This window comes from Poecilia reticulata, linkage group LG1, assembly GCF_000633615.1.
Source record: "Poecilia reticulata strain Guanapo linkage group LG1, Guppy_female_1.0+MT, whole genome shotgun sequence".
NCBI classification, from domain to species: domain Eukaryota; kingdom Metazoa; phylum Chordata; class Actinopteri; order Cyprinodontiformes; family Poeciliidae; genus Poecilia; species Poecilia reticulata.
The window spans coordinates 11,945,093-11,965,395 of NC_024331.1; the positions used below are offsets into that span (position 1 = coordinate 11,945,093).

General features: G+C 40.1%; 3 protein-coding genes across 8 annotated transcripts in view; 1 reads left to right on the top strand and 2 right to left on the bottom strand.

Moving 5' to 3' along the window:
• Nucleotides 1-103: 103 nt before the first annotated feature.
• khsrp (KH-type splicing regulatory protein) lies at nucleotides 104-9,057 on the bottom strand. 2 transcript variants are annotated; one of them, XM_008410619.2, is made up of 18 exons: nucleotides 8,765-9,057; nucleotides 5,603-5,705; nucleotides 5,473-5,526; nucleotides 5,345-5,381; nucleotides 5,186-5,244; nucleotides 5,005-5,076; nucleotides 4,868-4,925; nucleotides 3,918-4,065; nucleotides 3,693-3,791; nucleotides 3,493-3,597; nucleotides 3,300-3,402; nucleotides 2,490-2,614; nucleotides 2,096-2,386; nucleotides 1,905-2,014; nucleotides 1,738-1,823; nucleotides 1,442-1,642; nucleotides 419-615; nucleotides 104-317 (listed from the first exon to the last, which is right to left on the bottom strand). In XM_008410619.2, exons 3-18 carry the CDS (start codon nucleotides 5,474-5,476, stop codon nucleotides 309-311), a joined length of 1,704 nt encoding a protein of 567 aa, XP_008408841.1. In that variant the 5' UTR covers nucleotides 5,477-5,526; nucleotides 5,603-5,705; nucleotides 8,765-9,057; the 3' UTR covers nucleotides 104-308. The 2 variants fall into 2 exon arrangements, with proteins under 2 accessions (XP_008408841.1, XP_008408833.1); XM_008410611.2 differs by lacking the exon at nucleotides 8,765-9,057 and adding an exon at nucleotides 8,349-8,565.
• The window catches only part of LOC103465598 (regulator of G-protein signaling 5), a 31,024-nt gene continuing 19,413 nt past the window's right edge, over nucleotides 8,693-20,303 (top strand). The window contains exon 1 of the mRNA XM_008410583.2: nucleotides 8,693-8,767. The gene's annotated coding sequence lies outside the window, so the exon portion shown is untranslated. The remainder of the gene's footprint in view (nucleotides 8,768-20,303) is intronic.
• The window catches only part of slc25a23a (solute carrier family 25 member 23a), a 27,285-nt gene continuing 16,147 nt past the window's right edge, over nucleotides 9,166-20,303 (bottom strand). Inside the window, exons 1-12 of one of the 5 annotated variants that reach the window (XM_008410577.2) lie at nucleotides 18,996-20,030; nucleotides 16,947-17,167; nucleotides 15,442-15,565; nucleotides 15,245-15,332; nucleotides 14,300-14,411; nucleotides 13,948-14,106; nucleotides 13,718-13,870; nucleotides 12,738-12,851; nucleotides 12,471-12,638; nucleotides 12,246-12,393; nucleotides 11,111-11,293; nucleotides 9,166-9,815 (exon numbers count right to left, since the gene is read on the bottom strand). In XM_008410577.2, coding sequence (XP_008408799.1) covers nucleotides 9,805-9,815; nucleotides 11,111-11,293; nucleotides 12,246-12,393; nucleotides 12,471-12,638; nucleotides 12,738-12,851; nucleotides 13,718-13,870; nucleotides 13,948-14,106; nucleotides 14,300-14,411; nucleotides 15,245-15,332; nucleotides 15,442-15,565; nucleotides 16,947-17,144 — 1,458 coding nt within the window. In that variant the 5' untranslated portion in view covers nucleotides 17,145-17,167; nucleotides 18,996-20,030 and the 3' untranslated portion in view covers nucleotides 9,166-9,804. Of the gene's footprint in view, nucleotides 9,816-10,817; nucleotides 11,294-12,245; nucleotides 12,394-12,470; nucleotides 12,639-12,737; nucleotides 12,852-13,717; nucleotides 13,871-13,947; nucleotides 14,110-14,299; nucleotides 15,333-15,441; nucleotides 15,566-16,946; nucleotides 17,168-18,995; nucleotides 20,031-20,303 lie in introns of those variants that run through there. The other 4 variants (XM_017305396.1, XM_017305398.1, XM_017305400.1 and 1 more) reach the window with 4 other exon arrangements.

A 20,303-nucleotide genomic window follows, 5' to 3' on the forward strand; every position in this document is an offset into this window, starting at 1 on the left:
GATAGCTTGCAAGCAAAATTGCTCATTTCACATTTTCATAAAAAAAAAAAAATACTAAAAAAAAATTAAACCTTTACTTGAATAATGAGGTGAGGCAGTCATGTAAAGGGAAAACCGAACAGGAAAGGTATTTAGTGCTTTGTTCAATTTATGGGCGCAATGTGTTCCCCTTTTTAAATCCATAAAAAAAGTATGTCACATGGATAACGTTATAAGCAGACCTTGGCCTTGTCTTATTAAAGCCAAATAAAGGAAAAATAAACGCATCCTGAGATCCAATACATCCGTCCAACAGATCAACAAAGGGTTTACTGGGGCTGAAAAGAGAAAACAGACACAAGATTATTATTTTTGTGCGCTGAGGTCCTCTAATAGAGTAAATAAATAGAGTCTCATCAGAAGCAACGAKGTGCATTACCTGCTGTCCCGGCTGTGGACCACCTGCCTGTCCGGGAGCTTGTCCTGCCTGTCCATAGTAGGCGGCCTGTTGTCGGTAGTACTCAGCCCAGGCTGCACTGTAGTCCTGCTGTCCACCAGCATCACTGCCACCTGGTGCTGCAGCTGCAGCGACTGGTGCAGAGCCTGGAGTGGCTGCTGCTGCTCCACCTGGCTGAGCTGGGGGGGAAAAAAATCCATCAGTTGAATTAAAATCGATTAGAAATGCACCAGTTATTTTATTAAAGGAGTCAAGATTGAAGAGTGTCATTCTACAGACACTGACGCTAGTCAGATGAGGCCGTTTTGTTTAATGTTTGGGTTTTTGAACTCAAATATCAATTTTAGATCGTCATTATCTGTGCTCTGTCTGCTGAATATCTGATGAAGGTTAGAAAACGTAAAAAAAAAAGGAGAAGAAAGAAGCAATTTGTTGCAAGACTTGAGCGTCTGTGACCAAGTCTAAAGATGCACGCTCTTCCTGGTTAATATTCTTCTCCAGTTTTCTTTGAGGTTTCATCAGCAGATTCTGACAAGGCAATAATTGATAAGTAAAAAAGATTTTGCATCCAAAACCAGACTCTGTATGGCCCTGCCACCTTTATTCCTGATCAAGTGGCTCTGCTTAAGGAGGACCAGCAGTGCCCTCTGCTGGATGGCAACAAAACTACAACACTGAAAGAAAGTCTAAGAGGACTGTTATTATCGATTGTTACCAATTTTAATCTAATAAACCATTAGTTGAAGATTAATCATCAGTTGATCGTTTCTATTCGTAATAGCCATATTGTGGTTTTTCTTAACACACTAATACCCTGACCAAAAAGCATCAACATAAATTCAGTATTTGCTATAAATTCAGTATTTGCTCCTATCGCTGACCAATCAGAGCCATTCAGGAGAAATTTAGAGGATTAAAATCTGTGGCAGATCGACTGGTACAGCCCGGGCCACTTAACTGCATTTCAAAGTTCAGTCAGATTTTGTTTCATCACATCCAACTTACTCATTCCCATCTTCTTATAATATTCCTCCCAGGCTTTCGTATAGTCAGGCTGGCCCCCACAAGTCTGAGCTCCTTGGCCCTGGTCCCCAGCTGCTGCAGGGGCACCTGGTGCCTGGGGGGCCATGGCGCCCCCTGGCTGCTGTCCATAATATTGAGCATAGTACGCTGCCCATGCTGCATTTGGATCTGCAGCTGCTTTGTCTAAAGAGAATAAAAATAAAAAAAACCCACCAATAAAATAAACCATGCTTTCAAAACCACAGAAAAAGAGAATGTGGCCAATAGGAGACACTTACTGGGGTCATGTGAGTTTGGAGCTTGCCACTGTTGGTAAGGATTTCCCCAGCCTTGAGAACAATACTGGGGACCCCCAGGAGCTCCACTACAAAGTTAGACAACACTTTGAACACTTCAATCAAGCCTAAATGTAAATAAACCAACAAATGCAGCGTGTTGTACTTACTGCGGCGCTCCACCAGGAGGCCCTGCATTATAGGGATTTTGGTTATAGGGACCCATCGGCCCACCTGGACCTCCAGAACCGGGACCACCGCCTACTGGACACAAAGGACCCTGGGAAAACCAGATCAAACCGTTCAAGGATTGGTCGAGAAGTTGCGCGACTTTCTAATAACTAGCCTACCTAAAACTTACCTCAATCTTTTCTTCTATGAGCTGCTTGGCGTGGTCGATCTCCTGCGGGGAGCCTCTGATGATAAACAGTTTGTAGTTTGGGTCGCCGTTCGGCGGCATTTGACGGGAAATCTCCACAAACGCCCCAGTTTGTTGGTTGATGGACTTGATGTTCTCTCCTCCTCTGCCAATGACAAGCCCGCATTTGTGCGCGGGAATTGAGAAGGTCATCTCTCCTCCTGAAGGGCCCCAGTTGCCCTGACCTCCACCACGACTTCGGCCTCCCGACGACATACCGGGACCTGGAGGGCCCTGTAGCAGAGACGCCGTACACCAGTCAGCAACATGCCATTTGTTCCCTCCATCAGAATCACGGGAACAAACATCTGAAGTCCAGAGCTTCCCTCTGACTCACCCCCTGCCCGCCTTCATCTCGGGCACGGATGCTCTGCAGCAGCTCAGTGATAATGGAAGCAGCGTGCTGACACTGGTCCGGAGGGCCCATGATGTGTGCAATCTTATCGGGGCCTGTACCGTCATCTGTAATTTATAAGGTATTAATAAACAACTCTAAAAGACCAGAGCTGGAGCAGGGTGAACGACAGTGTTTCAGGATCTATACCATAAAGGTAATATTTTCATCATCGCATGCAAGATTTGGCCCTGGATGTAAAGAGCTGGTTGTCATGACAACCAGCTCTGACAACCAGTTTTGCAGGCTGTGCAAAGCTGTGCACAGCCTGCACAGTTTTGTAGAACCTAAACCGCTTCATAATGTTCTCTCTCACTCAAAGCGCCACAATAATTTAGGCACTTTATGAACGGACTTGGTTTTATTAATGTGTTCTAGTATTTCAGAAAGAGCAAATTATGGCTTATTTTTATCAGTTCATAAAATTATACAACAATTAAACTACTTAAAGACAGTCAAAGTTGTTGTTTAGAGAGTTTTTTAGTAAGACTGTGTTGACATTTGATAGTAAAAAAAAAGGAACAAACATTTTAAGTCCCTTTGGAGTTGTTTTAATATAGACAATTGAGTGTACAAGTTGCACACAAAATCCTAATTTTGTGAATTATAATTTTAAGAGATGAAAAAAAAATCCATAACTAGAAACAAGTTCTAAAAAAGCAAAAATAATGTATGATTCAGCTTTTTGTACTGAAATCAAGTCAGTTCTCGTCACCAAAAACACTAACAGCATGTGGCCTGTGTGTGGTTTACCTGGTTTAAACTGGATCTTCACACCGGCATCGCTCTGGATTTTTTTTATCATCTCCCCACTGCGACCGATCACAACTCCCACAGACTGTCGCGGTACAGCTATCTGTAGGATTACAAGACATCTGATCCCAACTCTGAAATACGCTCAACTTCAAGCGACTGTGTCGTTAACATTTTAATAGGAATCACTTACATCAATGCCGCCGCCGCCTCCCATCCTCGATCCGTATTCATTCCTGTCTCCAAACCCAGCGTGATCCCGTTCTCGTAGAATCTCGTTCACCATCTCCTTTGCTTGCTGCAGCAGGAACACGCCGAGAAAAGAGGCGGTGAGAAACGAAAGCGGACATGTCGTCTTAAAACGAACCCGTGTTGTCTGCATCCAGACGGTACCTGCACTTTGTAAGGGTCTCCGATGATGCGTAAGGGTTTGTCTATGTTTGGTGGCTGTGATCCGTCCTGAACAAGAATCATTTTAACTCCAGCTCGCTCCTAGAAATTTATCACAGGAACATGATGCACCGATTATAAAAAAAACACACACAAAAACACAACAAAAACGGCACTTTACAGAGCATTTGATTCTATAAATATTTCTCCTAAGCACAGACGACTCACCTGGAGCTGTTTGATTGTCTCCCCTCCTTTACCAATAATAAGGCCGGCCTTTCCTGCAGGGATGATGATCTCTTGCATGGAGCCGGACTGACCGTTACTTGAATCGTGACCTCTGGACACAATGTCCTCTAGAAAAGCCTTGGCCCTCCTGGGAGAAAATGTAAATTTTGGGGAAAAAAATGTTTTGGGGGGTTACAAAAGCCTGAGCGACAAAATCTTAAAATCTAATTTGGTCCTCTGGTCGTATTTTTGCATTTCGTATTTTTGATCCGAGACTAAAATTGAAAATGCAGAAAAGCAAGATCTTTTTCGTCCTTTTGGATCCAATTCAAAAACAATTAAAAGTAAAATCACTTAGACATTGCTCAGTTGACTTTAGAGGTTGTACAACATCATGCAGTTCATCAGAAGTTGAGTTTGCYATCAGAAAGTATTGAATCCATAGAGCTTCTGTAAAATCGCCGACTACAATTTCCCAAAAACGCTGCATATGTTTGCCATCTTGTTCATCTACATGGGAGTGTAGATGGATAAGATCCCGACGTCTCCTACAGTGCCACGCCTGAAATATCCATTTTTTGTTTACATCCGTCGCCTCCATGATTGTTAATGGCTTACCCTGAGAACAGACTTATTCACTCACATGTGATTTTAGTTGCATTTCTTATTTAACTGAAATACCGCAAAAAAAAAAGAAACTGTATTTTTGATATTAGCAGAACATTGACAAAAGTTTTGCATACATTCGTAATAGAAATGCAGCTACAGTTACCAACGCTGTCAGGAAGTAAACAAATTTCTAATGGTAACAGGAAGGTTATTTTGTAGTGGATTTACCAACCCTAAATTGAATAATTTTCAATTAAAAAAAAGAAAAAGAAAAGCTAACTGAATTATTTAAAAAAACAACAACAACAAAAAAAAAACAACAATTGGGTTTCCAAACTTACTGTACTGCCTCTGGTGATCCAGTCAGGGAAATGCTTCTTTCTGGAAGACCGACGCTGTCTGTAAACAAACGAGACAAAATGCCTGTTGTATTTATTGTACAGTGGTGGCTTAAAATAAAGTGATTCACAGAACTCACCATGTGCAATCTGGACCTTGCAGCCAGAGTCGTGCTGTATTTTGTTGATCTGTTCCCCTCCCCGTCCGATGACTGATGGGAACAAAAGAAAAAAAAAAAAAGTTTTGAATTTAATTTGAACAAATGCAACATGAAGCCCTGTTCTGTGTAGTTGAAGTGAAATATATGTTCTTGTACTCACTGAGGCCAACCATGCTGTCAGGCACCTTGTACTCTTCTGTAATAGTGGAGGACCTGACACTGGAGATACAGGAGAAGGAAAACAATCAGTTTAACACAACAGCTAAGGCTGAAGTGTTTGTGTAAAAAAAAAAATAAACGCAGAGGGAAAAAAACCCACCTTTGTTGGGAGAGAGCAGCTAACTGAGCTCCAATAGCTGCGAGGGAGAGAAAAGAGGAGAACACAATTAATTGGAGAATAAGTAAAGCAAAAGCTTTTCAGAAATCCACAGAGTGTTTTTAACGTACACATTGCGGAATCTCTTTCGCTCTGTGATGCTAACTTCTTAGCATCGGGCTCATCTGAAAGAAAACAAAAAGTTGAGCATTCCTACTAAGCGAATGTTGACCAAGTGCTCATTTGATTTGGATTCCCCACCTCCTTCTTCAAGGGATCGTTTCTGTGCAGAGAATGGATAACTTTCAGCTCCTCCGTTGTTTGTCACTTGGGGCACAGTCTCTCCACCGATTTTAGCTGCGATCTACAGAGCAGAGGGAGAAGAAAAAGACAAACTGACTATTAAGTCAGAAAGACCAGTTAATATTTAGGACTGGTAGTGGGTCAGTTACTGGTACCAGCGCTAGTTTCAAAATCAGTCAAATTGTCCATCATCCTGTACCTACTGCTTGAAGTACTTTCACTGAAATGCCAGAGATGAGTTTTCTGTGGCTCTATAGGGAGTAGGGCTGAAACTGGATTTATCAATTATTGAAATAACCCTCAACTAATTTAGTAATCAATTAATTAGCTGGAGTATTCAAACTCAAAAGGCCTTTTACTGAAAAAATGCATATGTTCAGAACAGTAAAAGCCAAGACTGTACAAAAAAAAAAAAAAAAAAAAAAAACATTTTGTACTTAAGGCAAAAACATGTTTGTAGATATGGTTTAGTCAAGACCTCTATAGTTTTATCTTCACCTGGTTCACATTTCCTTATGGTGTGGTGTTGCATTTTAGGCAATAAAATGTTTTTCTTAATTTAAAAAACAAAATTATTTGCACTTACTACGTTTCTAATATTGCATAAAATTGCTTAAATTGTTGAATGAAAACTCTGTAGAATGTGCCATTTTCTTTATCGGATTGTCAGAATAGTCTATAGATTAACTGATTGCTAAAAGAGTCGTTGGTTGCAGCCCTGATAGAAAGAAAATCTAATCCTCTCACAAATGCTGCTGAGCACAGCCAGTCAGCTGGCTGAAAAGTCTTCAGCTGTCACTGTCATGGTTTTGGTCATTCCGTTTCTGTTCCGAACACAGTTTTTACAACTGTTTAGTTTTAACCAGATCACAGCAATTTCTCAAAGGTTTCATGAAACTTTAGTGAGACTGGGACGTTTTCACTGGACTTATTCTGTTCTGCAACCCCACTTCTCAGTAGGGTTGAAGCGTGCAGAACACAAATGGTAGGTTAAAAAAACAAAACCAGCTGCAGCTCATTTAATATTTTTGTTTATTTGCAGTTTCCATCTCTCTGCGTTTGAGAGACAATTATTTGCATGCTGCAGACTTCAATATTAATTTATTAAACTGCTTGTTTTCTTTAGAGACCCGGTCCGACCAGAAGTAGACTCGGTCTTCAGAAACCATGGCAAGCACTGTGCAATATTGAATAAATCACCCGAAACATAAAACTAAAGCTGCACTACCTAATGCGAACATATCGTCAGCGCAGTAGTGTGTGAAATATTCATATTTCATTTAAGCCGTGTCTTGGTATTGGTATCAATCGTCAAATTTTAAAACATGTTTAGAAATTAATTTTTTTTGTAAGTGTCCTCTGAATGAAACCTTTATACAGTCAAATTGTTTTTTTGATATTCTAAAACCTCAAACTACTGCTTTAACTAAAGGGAGAAGAAAAAACAAAACAACTAGAATAGCTAACCTTTATTTCATTCCCCCCAGATTCACCGTCGCTGATTACATGTGTGACATTAAAACTGAAAGATTTATTTCTTAAGACATTTGTTGTTTTGTCTCTTCAATAACAGATTCAGGAGTTTTGTGAGAAGAAGGAAAAGGACATTCCAGCTCTCTCTGATGGTTGACGTGACTTCACTAATGAATGAACCAAATCGTCTAAACTTTTCAGAGTCTGAGGTAAGCAAAACAAAAACAACGGGTGCAGATTTATTTAATACGTAAAGCTGTACTTTATAAAATGCTTTAAAAAAAAGCACATTTTATTAATTGTTTTTATAAATGTTAAATAGTTCAGTCATTTTGTGCTCCACTCTTGCTTGTCGTACTGTTTGGCTGACCGTTTGCCTTCCTGTTGGTCATCAATGTGAATCAGTGATTTCGTTTTAAAGTTGATTAAACATTGTTGGGATTTCTGAATGCTCGTTTATTACGGCCTGAACCTCAGGTGTGAAAAACGTGGGATTTCACCAGGGACGTGTACATTTTTGAGGACCGCTGGAAAATCGGGGACCTTTATTTATCACACGCTTATTGTGTTAGTATTCAAATAATTTTTCTGTTTGTAAGCTACGTGAAAAAAAAACACTACAGATGTTCAGCAGTGTCTTTAAAGTATAAATTCAAAATGAATGAAAGATCGAATAAATTTTATTTCTTTTCTAACCTAAGTTAAGAAATACCTTGGGTTAGATGGGTGTTTACTTATAATAATTAACAGACAAATCAACTGTGAAATAACGTTTTCCAAGTCTGTTTTAGGTTCTCGTACTCAGACACGTTTTCAACATGTGTCTTCTCATCGATTGATAAAATGTAAACAAGACGTTTTCGGTCATTACACGAATTATTTCAAATGATCTGTAGCAAAACTGCGAGATAGAGCTTAAATAGAACAGCCGACAGTTAAGTAACATTTTAGATTAGGTTTCATATAGGATGCTAACAGACCTCTACGATCAGCTTGAACATTAACTAGGTAACCGAGCTAACGTAGCTTGTTTTTACGCAAATACATGAATAAAAACAGATACTAAAATATTCGTATGTGTAAATTAAAGGTTTACATTTTAATTCTATGGTCTACATTTTTTAAAAACGACGAATTAAACATAAATAAAGGCAGAAAATCAATGAATGGCAGTGAGAAGCTAACATCAGCTATGCTAGCAGCTAGCTAGCTTCCTCCGTTTCAGACTGACCTGTCTGGCTCGTTGAACGGCGTCTGCAAAGGCGTCTTTTTTCACCCCAGCGCCAACACCGTTAGAAGAGACTCCGCCGTAATCCGACATGCTGCCCTAAAGGAGCAAACAACTGCAGAACAGGCGAGGCTTTGTCCCGGGTCGTAGCTGCTGAGGAGCGGGAAGGTTACCARGAGCGGACTCGGGGGCAGAAACGCGAGCCGCGCAGCACGCCGGTAGAAACTTCTCAAGATTACCAATCGCAGTGCTTCCTGCTGCACAGGGTTTTCTTCCGAAGTCTTTTAACCGGTTTATCAATTCAGCTACCACTATCGCCACCTTCTGGCTGGACAATTAACCCTTTTTAGGCATTAATTACGGTATGGCAGCCTCTCCGAGAACGAAACACCGCGTTGCAGACCTTCTTCATAACCTACCAGGTCGGCCTTTTCTTTTTTATTTCGTCTCCCTCAGACTGGAAAAATGTTGCTTGATTCTATAAATCAGCTGCAACATCTTCCATGCAGATGGTAGAGTCAGTATCGGGATGTATAATGAGAGCATGAATCCATCCTGGCTTGCATCAATGGTTCAGACCTGAACATTTAAAGACACATAAAGACAGTTACAAAGTCGGTCTTCTATCACCTGCAAAACGCTTGTAGGATTAAAGGGCTAATGTCCCAAAAGGATCTGGAGAAACTCATCCATGCATTTATCTTTCGTGAGACAGATTGCGGCAACACTGCCGCAATCTGTTTATTGTTGGGCCACGCTAACAATAAACGGGATGTAATTTGCCTTCAAAGTACTCAGTAAATAAACTGAATATAACTTGTTCATATTCAGGCATGTTTCTTTATTAAACAAATATAAATAACCCACATTTCCGCACACAATAATACAACAGACCTGAGCCTGTAGAGGAACAGATCCAGTATTAATTCTACGTCTTTTTATTCAGTTGACATTTTGTCAAAAATGTGCARAGGTTTAATATAATTCTTTTAATTTAACATTAAAACAATCTGTGGAAATTGTCCACAAAAGCAGCACAGTGCATGCAGTTTGTCTGCATGCATGTTTTTTTTTTTTTTTTTTTAAACAACATTAAATATAACTTCTTGTTTTACAAACAGAACCTTTTAGGAAACACGTTGTGCCAGTGGACCATGTCAAGTCTTTGAAGGGTATCATCCAATCCACATTTTTCTGCATAGACCGATGTAATGTTATGGCAGGTGAGGTCACCTTGACCCTTTGTGCGTCTTTGTCCGGTTTCAGTCCATAAAGGCAGTTCTGTGTGTGTCTTTTCCTCTTCTCACCACTGTCCTTTCACTCAGAGATTTGATAATTATACCGACTGCCTGCTTTCCGTCAGGCTGTCATTGTGCTTTGGTACTGGTAATATTTGTTTAAGACTCATCAGCAACTGTCCTGAGTCTGTGCAGGTTCCTCCCACAGCCAAACATCTTCTCTATTCCCCACCTGGTAGAGAAAACAATGCTGAAGGAATGTACCGTGAGTTGCCTTCCAGAGGTTACTTCGTGTCTGGCAAGTTCATGCAAGCCTGCATCCGTGCAGATCTCTGCAGATTCCAGCAGCAGAAGCAGCGAGATGCTTGTTGGTTAACTCCCCACACAGCTGTTAGATTTCAAAAGCAACACATCACTCCAGAAATTAACAGCAGCCTGTGCAGATGGAGGCTGATTATTCATTGCATTATACAGCATTTAGATGTTTCCCCATCTTCTCACCCTGATTGCATTTCTCGTACTAATGTGGTTTGGTTAATGTCATAAAGGGGTCATTTCTATCAGCCTCCACCAGTGGTTTAGAAGCCCAGCGGTGAGTTTCAGGCCTTTTGGTTATTTGACCACAGTGAAGCCATAATTCTGCATATGCCATATTATGCCAGTCATCTCTGTCTTCCAGGACTATTTTTACCCGTTAAACCTTTTCACATTTTTATCACGTTACAACCACAAACCTTATTGTATTGCATTTGGGCTTATGGCATAGAGCAGCATAAAATAGTGCAGAATTGTAAACTAAGTTTCTCCCACAGGCATGTAGTTGCACTGAATTTCATATAGGGGCATCAGAGGAAAAGAAGGTTAAATACAAACGTGCTCTCATCCCCCCTGTCATTTTACTTCCACTTCTCAATTATTTTTTGTTTTGATCTGTTACTTTAACTTCCAATAAAATATTCTTGTTCCTATTCTATTTTATTCTTCTTTTTTATATTCTTTTATAGTTTATCCAGCTGGTTTCTGTTTGTGACCTAGCATGTGTCATAATTTTGTTCAGCAAGTTCATGTTACGCTGAATGACAAGAACATCTGAATCTGAAAGATTTGATAGTTTTTGCTGACAAAATGTGAAAACATTGAAGAGGTTTGAATATGTTTGCAAGACATCATGCTTGGGTGAAGTTTTTTTTAAAACTCTAATGATGGTTAGGGTTGTATATAATTAAAAAAAAAAACTTTTTTCTCTAGTTGATGATCAGTAATTATCATCAAATTATTATCAAACCTAAATAAATTTAATAAAAGTACAACGTCTAACTGCCCGGTCTTTTTTTTTTGTCCAGAATTGCAGTAGTCTATTTTTTTTTCTCCAAGGCGTCATAAAAGCAAGTCAAGTTGTCTCAAAGTTATTCACGAGTAAAGCCCTTTTTTCATGCACTGAGGACATTTCTGCACATGCTTGCAGATAAAAACTCACAGCAAACCGCGTCTCCTTTAACTACCCATGCTCCTTCCCTCTCCTCCTACCCTCGATGTCCACTCCCAGCATTATTCTCATATACTCATAGACGACGTAGGACACGCTCACGGCCGGGACGATCTTTAGCAGGTTGGGGGAGATTCCTCGGTAAAGTCCGGCGATGCCCTCTTGCGTAACAATGTTGCGGAGCAAGGACAGCATTGAAAGTTTAGGGGATCCTTTCACTGAAGCTGATTGGAGAGAAATATAGGAAAAATCAAGTTAGGGGAAAAAAAATAAATTACTTTATATATTTTTATAGAACATGAGCAGTACAAGTATAAGAACTTTGGGTCTCCTTCTAAAAAGAAGGAAGTAGTTCAGGAATTACAGCCGAAGATGTTGAGTCTTTGGATTTCAAATATCAGCAGACAAACTGACACAACTACTAGATCTAAAGTATTCATTTTTTAAATAACTTAATAGTTGATTAAAGTTAGTTGGTTTTGATTGTGTTCAACCCTTATTAAATTAAATCATTATTTGAAAACTGCTTTTTGTGTTTCTTTCAATTTAATTAAATTCAGTTCATCTCATTTATTTAGAACTGGCCATTGTCTTCCTGTGCAGTTTCGCCTGAATACAATCTCGCTTGTAGCACAATCTGGGCTTTCTGTCCTTCACTGGGATTGCCTCTGGTAGACTTCTGACCAATCAGCGAACAGAAAGAGAAATAATGAACGATGACGTCGATTTTCTGCGCTGTTTTAGAATTATAGTCTGTCTGTAGTTTTAGCGACGGCAGCGGAGGAAGTGAGCAAAGCCGTTCAGTCTGTGTCGGCCACACTTCCAAATATTGAGTTAAGATTAACATCTGCCTCGTTCAGAATATCACTTCTCCCTTTGCAGTGGTAGACGGTGTTGTTTGCAGCGCAAAGCATTTCCGGTAAGCTTCATAGCACTGAACCGGCGCATTACGTGGTGCACTGACAAACGTTAGCGATCGGGTAAAATTTAAAACCTTAACACAGTCCACCCCTCCAGGAAGCATTCGCAGGAAAAGGACAATTTACAACAAAACGTCAATTCAATCAAATCATACATTCACTCTAATTACATTTATAATGCAATTTGGCTGATATGAAACTATATTTGATTCTCCGAAACATTTGGTGGAATCCAGATGCCAGCAGCCGTCCTTACCTTGTGCTTGCATGCGTGTGCGGACCAGCGCCAGCGGGTAACTCGCAAGCATCCCGCATGTACTGGAGACTGCGCCGCATCCCAACAACACCATCACCCCCGGGTCAGACAAGCCTGTGTTCCGGTTCAGCCATGATAGCTTGAGCGTCTGTGGAAGACAAGAATGAGTGGGAAGTGAAGAGCCGGGAGAAATGCGCCACACCGAGAGCTGCGCGTCCCTCTAACCTCATACACGGCCAGGTCAATACCAGCATAAGGGACGATGCTCAGCATGTTGGGGACGTAGCCCTTGTAGAAGGCCGCGACGCCTTCCCGCTGCAGGATCTGTTTGGCGCAGTCTGCTATTCCTGTGAACTGACCCGTTTTTCTRAGATTGAGCCGYGTCTTCAGCACCTGATGCACAGACAGAGGGACTGAGATCATTCATTTATAAGCAACCTTAGCGTTTCCTCTTAGCGCCGTCGGATGATTCGTACATGTTCGGCCCGTTACCTCCATCGGGTAAATGATTGTCTGAGCTGTTGCTCCAGCCAAAGAGCCGGCGACGAACCTCTCATGAAGCCTCAGAGTTCTTGATTCATCATGACCGCGCATCACAGTCTTGATCTATGCAGAACACATGGAAGGCAAAGGTTTGGGATAAGCATCACTGTCGAACATTTATGCTCTGTGATCTTAAATAAACTCAAAATTAAAGGGAAATGTAGCTACAAGACTTAGATTTTATATTGCTTACATCTCAGTTTCATGCCATTCATTACTTTGTGAGAGAAGAGCAATACCACTGCCTTGTTAAGTTAAGTTTCCAGCAGTTAATTTTCAGAATGCAGCCTGTAATTGTGACTATCTGCATGCATTGTTGTGACCACATCGTATTATAGTCGGATTGAATTGGACTGTGGTTGATTGTATTTGTCTTGGATTGGCCCMGATGTACTTGTACTGAAACAGTCTGTATAGACAATGGGGCTTGTTGTGAATTTGTGCATCATAAGATATCACAACCCACACTGAACTGAACTGAACTACAATAAACTACAATAGAATAGAAGTAGTGCCTATTTGGATTTGAAATGACTGGATTAAACTGAACTAATCTGAGCTCTGTTGTATTGAACTTATTCAAATGAAAAAGAAATTAAACTTAATAAAAAATCTAATTAATTCCAGATGACGATTGAAATGAAAATTTGGATATCTGAAGGAAATTCGGGTCAGACTGTCGTCTGCGAAAGAATCTCATTATCTGTTGTTTGACTTTTACTACAATTTTGGCCTTCTTACTGTTAGGTTAGATTTTTTTTTTCATTTTAATAACACACAGTGTATAATCCATCTGCTTTTGACTTACAAGCTAAGTGTTGCCATACGGGAAAACAAATCATATTTAATGATAATTTAACATACAAGCCGAACGATACGACAAATCCAGCTCAAAACTCAAATCCAACAGGTGTCGTAGAAGTGCTCACCTGTTCATAAGCGGAGAATTTGATGGCAGTCTCAGGAGCGATTTTCAGGACATTGACTCCGTTGCCTCTCCACAGAGACCATGGTCCTCCCTCGTTCAGCATGTACTTAAACCCGCTCAGAGCGCTGCCTCTAAAATCAGAGGAGCCGTGTACCTGTACAGAAAGGGAATAGTTAGGGATAAGACATTCCTTTTCTCATATACATGTTACAATACTGCTGTTAGACTGACTTGTCTGAAGACTTTGAGGCGGTCCAGTGGAGCGGTTCCGGTTCGAGACACAGATCCGGCCATGACTCCCGCCATCAGCTGCCGCCACATGTAGCCAGACTTTTTCTGCGCTTCCGAAAACTCCTCTGGGACCGTCAGCTGCTCGCCTGTGTCCAATATCTACTGAGACCATAAATCGGGAGCAAAGAACAAGCTGCACATTTTAAAATAGGGAGTTAGAAATAAATCTCAGACATTTGATATTTTGTAGTCTAGAGACCGACTGTAGGAACCACCACCGTGACGTTCCAACTAACTGCGCCGTCTGTGTTATGTACAGATGTTCTCGTTCAAGTTCTGCAAGCTCGTTTACCATTGAACGCTTCCAGAACCGAGCCACATCCTCCATGTCGCTCAGGTGTTTGAACAGGAAGTAGTCGCGCCACTCACTCCAGTTAATCGTCATGGTGCCGTCCCTGTCCATACTGAAGAAAAACCAAACGTATAAACAGACACACTGACGTTGGCACTGCAGCCATAACGTATGATAGGAAAGTTCATTTCTAAAAGGGCTGGAACGATGACTAGGATTCATTGCGATGAATACATTATTGAAATAATCGTCAATTAATTTAGTAATCAATTAATCAATAACTTGAGTATATAGTAAAACAACAGTTAAATGTATATAACAGTGYCAGCAAGTAATGTGGATGAGCGATCTGGATTTAAGTTTATTATGATCTTTTAGGGTATATGTTGGAATAATGATAAAAAATGGTGAAATAAAGTATTTAACATCTATTGTGGTGTTTTTTTTAAGACTTTATGGCTAAAACTGCACATCACTGCAGTCACAGCACTACAAACTTAAACACTACACTTAAAAAACCGCCATAAAAAAACCAACCAATTATAAAACAAGCTACTTTAGGACTCCAKTTACTTTAAATAAATAAACAAAGAGTAACTGTATTTAATGATATTTTAAAATGCATTAGTATTTATCACTCCTATCAAATAAYTAACAGCTGTCACTACCAATTCATAGGGATTTTTCWACTTTTTTTTWATTAACATTTTCACCTTCATTGAGAGAATGAGCTTGGATCCATTCATTTATTCATTCACAAAGTCCTTATCCTGGCATTYAGCAAACATAAATTATTTTTGCAAACTTAACTACGATGAAACAGGAGAGATTTAGCTTGACTTACCGTTGGTTTGTGTGAAAAAGCCAGATTCTGTCTGTTTTCGAACGGTTCATAAATCTGGCTACAACTGTGTAGTGTTGTGAAGAAGAGCCTGGCTGACCAACCTTAACAGAATCCTGGTGGCATCTTCAGGGCTAACATTCACACCAATGGTGTGCAGACAGTCATGAATGTCTTCCACATCAATGTGACCTGCAGATATGAAGAGACAGCAGAACACAAGAAGGAAGTTGGAAGGTTTGGGATAAAACTACATGTAAAACTACATTGTTCTTCCGTCTTAATCCTTTCAGCCACAGACCGTCTTTGTTTCTGTCCACATGGTGAAACATGACTTTAAGCTGCTTCTCGTGGTTGTGAAGATACTCGACGAACTCCTCGAAGTCCAGGACTCCGTCTTGGTTGGTGTCCCCAGTCTCTACAATCTGACAATGTAAATGAAGAATTTAAATATATTATTATCTATCTATCTATATATGAAATAAATATATTATTTAATATATTTGGCCATGTTTAATGAATGTWTGCACACAGTTCTGCTTAGGAGAAAAAGTGGCTGAAGATTTGTGGCCCTACTTACTCAAAGTAGAAGCAAAAAGTGTAGTTGATAAGAAAAAAAATACTTAAACACCTGTGCTGATGGGCCAAATAGGTCACACTTTGGATTGCCACCCTGCTTTACTGGAATACCCCCCCAAAAAGCGTACATACAAATTAACCTAAAATGCTAAAATATAACAAATTACTGGACAGTAAAACAACAACAAAAAAAAGATACMTATAGGAACTGAACAAAACCTCAAAAATACAACCAGGAAAACCTGATAATACATGAAAAATACAAGGAGTGCAACAGGGATAAAGGTTACCATTCTCAGCTTACAAGAGCAGCTTCCTTAGACAGAAATAACCATCACGCTGCCCTTCATGTGCCCACATGCAGAAASCTTCAGAGACACATGGCCACACGCACACAGCGACTCTTCTCCTGTCGTKATTTTCATGTTTTCCCTAACTTCACATATTAAACACAAAAGCAGAGGAAGAAAACGAAACGGCAATATGGAGAAACGGCGAAAAGCAAAGCGCCACAGACAGACCGAGGAGAGTTAAATTGTCTGCCTGTGTTCACAAAACAGYCACGCCGCTGATGTTCCGGTACAAACTGTACACAAACAAACCGGAGGTCGCACGGTTCAAGAGCGTTTACGGGATGAAGGCAGCAAAAAGGCTGCCCACTTTTAACCAGACCTCAACAGAAACCACTGAGTGCTAACACCCACAATTACAAAAATCAACTCAAGCCACTTCACATGGCGCAGTTTGAATAAAGATTATCCTTTTCACTTAAAGTAATATTTTTGATTTAGTTTTCCTTCCATTATTACGAGGRATACAATTAACCCTGTTATGTTCTATAATACAACAAAGTAAAAGATTGGCATATAGATCTTGCCAAAAATTATGAAATTTAGAAAAAGATGTAATGGTATACAACTTCATTACATACAAAAAATTGTTGGAGAAGATAWTTAGATGCTTTTTGGGTGGGAACTATTTATTTTTCTTTATGTTTATCAATTCATAAATTATTTGAGAGTGGTTAGACAGGAAAGTGGGTAATGAAGGTCAAAGGTCAGCAGGCCATGACAAGAACGTCACGAGCCTGTGATGTTCGTGTCAGCGCCACCACATCACCCCAGGTGGGAGACATTTCATCAGACTTTTTAACATAGTTTCATTTAGTCTGTGATAAACTACAAACCTGCTTTTCTTATCCGCCCTGAATGGAGAGTGCTTACTTACCTTCTTTAAGCAGCCGTTGGAGAGCCCTCTGTGTGCCAGCCCCGCCTCCAGCTCCAGCATGTCAATGCGTCCGTCTTTGTTGAGGTCCAGCTGTTCGAACAGCTCAGCCCAGTGCTTCCTTCTCTCCTCATCTGGAACAAAGTGTTCACCTTCCTGACACTGCACCTTTTGGATCCAAGGCGACCGCTGGGTTGTCATGGCCGGACGTCACTCGGAGTCAGCTGAAATGCAAGAGCATCAGTTCAACAAGCTTCATAGCGAACAATGAACATTCTTCATACCCGCACACCGAGGCAGCGATGGACTTTTAGACTTGGCTTCTTCACCTAAGGCCCAGAAGGAGAGCCAATGCAGTTGTGCTGAAGGTCTTTTCAATTAAAGATCCATGCAGACATAACTAAATGTCTTATTACTGCACATATCAGGCAAGATATTGAAAAATCTCACCAAGAGTACTTGAACAAATGATTCCTTAGGTAGGCTTACAACCCTCTCTATGCAACAAGAGCTGGAGATGCAAAATCAATGAAGCTCAAAAATAGCAAGGGACAGAATATGGAGAAACACACTGGTTTAAACTTTTGAGGTTTTTGTTGTGTTCCTTTCACACCTGAATTCAACTTGTTCGACTTGTCAAAAAAATGTCACAAGGAGGCTCTTTATTTGGAGTTTGATGTATTCAGGTGGTGATTTATGGGTARTAAATAGTGTTACACTTTTGTTTCTGTCCGCAATATGAACAGCTCTAACAATTTCTTTTAAAAAGCTGGGCTTCATCTTTGAGTTTATTTCAATTTATTTTCTTTATATACAGTCAAAAAAAAAAAGATCCATTTGCAAGACAGCTGATCTAACTCAGTAATCCGGCGGTCACAAAGCCATATTCCTCCTGGACCATACATACTTTCTGTGTTAAGAAAGTACTCATGTACATTTCTGTCAAATATTTTGTCTAGGATAGAAAACACAGAATTAATTAACTAGATGAGCTTTTTATGGAAAAATAAAACTMGGAAAACAATTATAAGTGCAGCAATAGCTCTATCAATGACTTCATCCATGAAAGAATCACAACTAATTACAGAGCTAGAAGTACTTTCTCTAGAAAAAATAAAAAAAACAAGGAGAGAACACATTATAAATGATGTCAGTAGCCCCATCAGTGGCTTTTACCAGTAGAATCACAACTAAACACAGGATCACAGGGCCAGGAGTAATTTCTTTGGAAAACAAAAAAGAGAGTAGGTCAATTTTTGTGGGGGTTCCCTATGTTTATAGAAATCATTACTAATATAAATTTGCTATAAAATATTACTGATTGCACTTTAAAAATTTGGTAACTTTATGTTATTAAAGGTAAAGTTTAAACAGTAATGMTTTGTTGGTTAATGTCAAGTTGTCATRACAAAGACATTTTGAATAATGTCAACTTTGTATTAAAAGTGTCATAATTTACCRAATTACACTTTATAACAGTCATAAAAATTCATGAAGGCTTATTCATGTTCATGACAGGAGTTATGTCATGTTTACGAAAGTGTCATGACAGTCTTATTCACCCCCCTTCAAATAAAGTGTTACCGCCAACTCTTTGTACTTTGAGGGAAATAAAAAATGTGTGTGAGCATAGGGTACCAAAACTGACTCCAGCCCAGTGGCCTGGATTTCCATAAATCCGGCCCTGGTAGGCACAGTTTACAAGAATGGAAAACATTTTCCCTGTTGACTGTTTTTTTTGTTTGTTTTTTTTCAACCGGCGAGTATATTTAGGTCCTTACAGTTCGGCACAGAAAATACAACATAAAAAGACATATTATTGGTTTGTACTTCTGCTAAAGCACAAATCATCTCTTATTCTGAAATTATGTACAAATTACATGACGATAATAAAGACACATTAGCAATTAAAGTGTATATTTTCAGCTCCCAGCTCCACGCACTGACGCAGGCTGCAATGATAATCGCGCATAATCTAATCCTCAAGCAGTTATGGAGGCTGTTGGAGTCTAATTATAAAACCCAGCAGACCTCTGCCTCAGCCTGACTCACTGTTTTATCTGCACGCCGAGGCGCCGCCGTCCATAGCCGGATGCAGAGGAGSGTCGTGACTAGCGGGAGAAAGCAGCGGCTCCGGAGCTCCGTGTAYTGGAACCAGTTGACGCGGATCCACTAYGTCCCAGTGGATCCCGCGGGTTCCGGGTTTAGCCCAGCTGTTCGCTTCGTGCTGGTTGGATTTCCTTCACACGGTTCTGTTCACGAAGCAGGAAGAGGGGAGAGAGAAGCAGTCCGCTGGCGGCCACAGTGTCCGATGAGTGAATGTGGAGGATGTAGAACTGGTTCAAAGCTGCGTGTTCCACATTTCTCCTCTTCTTTAATGCTCAGCTGACTTATTTTCCTCAAGCACTTATTCACAAGACGCATTCAGATTACTTGTATATATTTTTTTCTTTACCACCAAAACAGTTCCTCTTTTCTTTCATGCATGCAAACTTTTAGTTCGCCTTTTTCTTTCATTTGTGCAGCACCTGCAACTATTTAGATGCCAAAAAGATGTACATATGCAGACAATCTCTGCTTAAGCTCTTATCTGAACTAACGAAACACAACATGCACAGATAACATTTCAAAGCTGTAACTGTCTGTACTTTATGTCTTCAGTGCGTTTGCACCGCAGGTTTCAAGTTTCCTCACATGATAGTTGGCATTTCACTCCGGTCGCCCACTTCTCGTAAACAGTGAGGAGGACATCAGCTCCTTTCCTCAGAGGACTGTTATAGCAGCTTCCCAGTGTCCAACTGGTGCTTTAATGGCACAAATATGAGAACAAGGGCTGCCAGCATTGAGCTTTGTGACAGCGTACAGAACTGGGCAATACGGGTGCACAACATAAGCGTTTCATATTAGTTGATATTGAAAATGATTAATTTTATTGTTTAAATATGAAATACTGCCAAACTGTTGATATGACCTTTCTTGTTTTATCCTCAACTTCTTCTTTAGCTGTTTTTCTCGACTTCTCTTTTCACTCCACACGGTTGATTTTTATTTTTAGGCAGCCATGAAGAGGCCTGGTTAAACTGTTGCTGCGCAAGTTACTCATCAGGTTGTTGCTAGGYAACCAAAGAGCAAGTGAGTTAGTTGTTGCCACCCAGAAAGCAGGGCGGTTCTTTCTGACATTTTCTATTGATATTGATCAAATGACTGTCACGATATGTTGATTTATTACCCAGATTGCTACATGGTTAAAATAAACAAATAAATAAATAAATAAATAAATAAATAAATAAATAAATAAGGAAGGTACTACAGTCCTGGGGGACGCTAGGAAACTGAAAAGACAACAAATAAACTAACAGA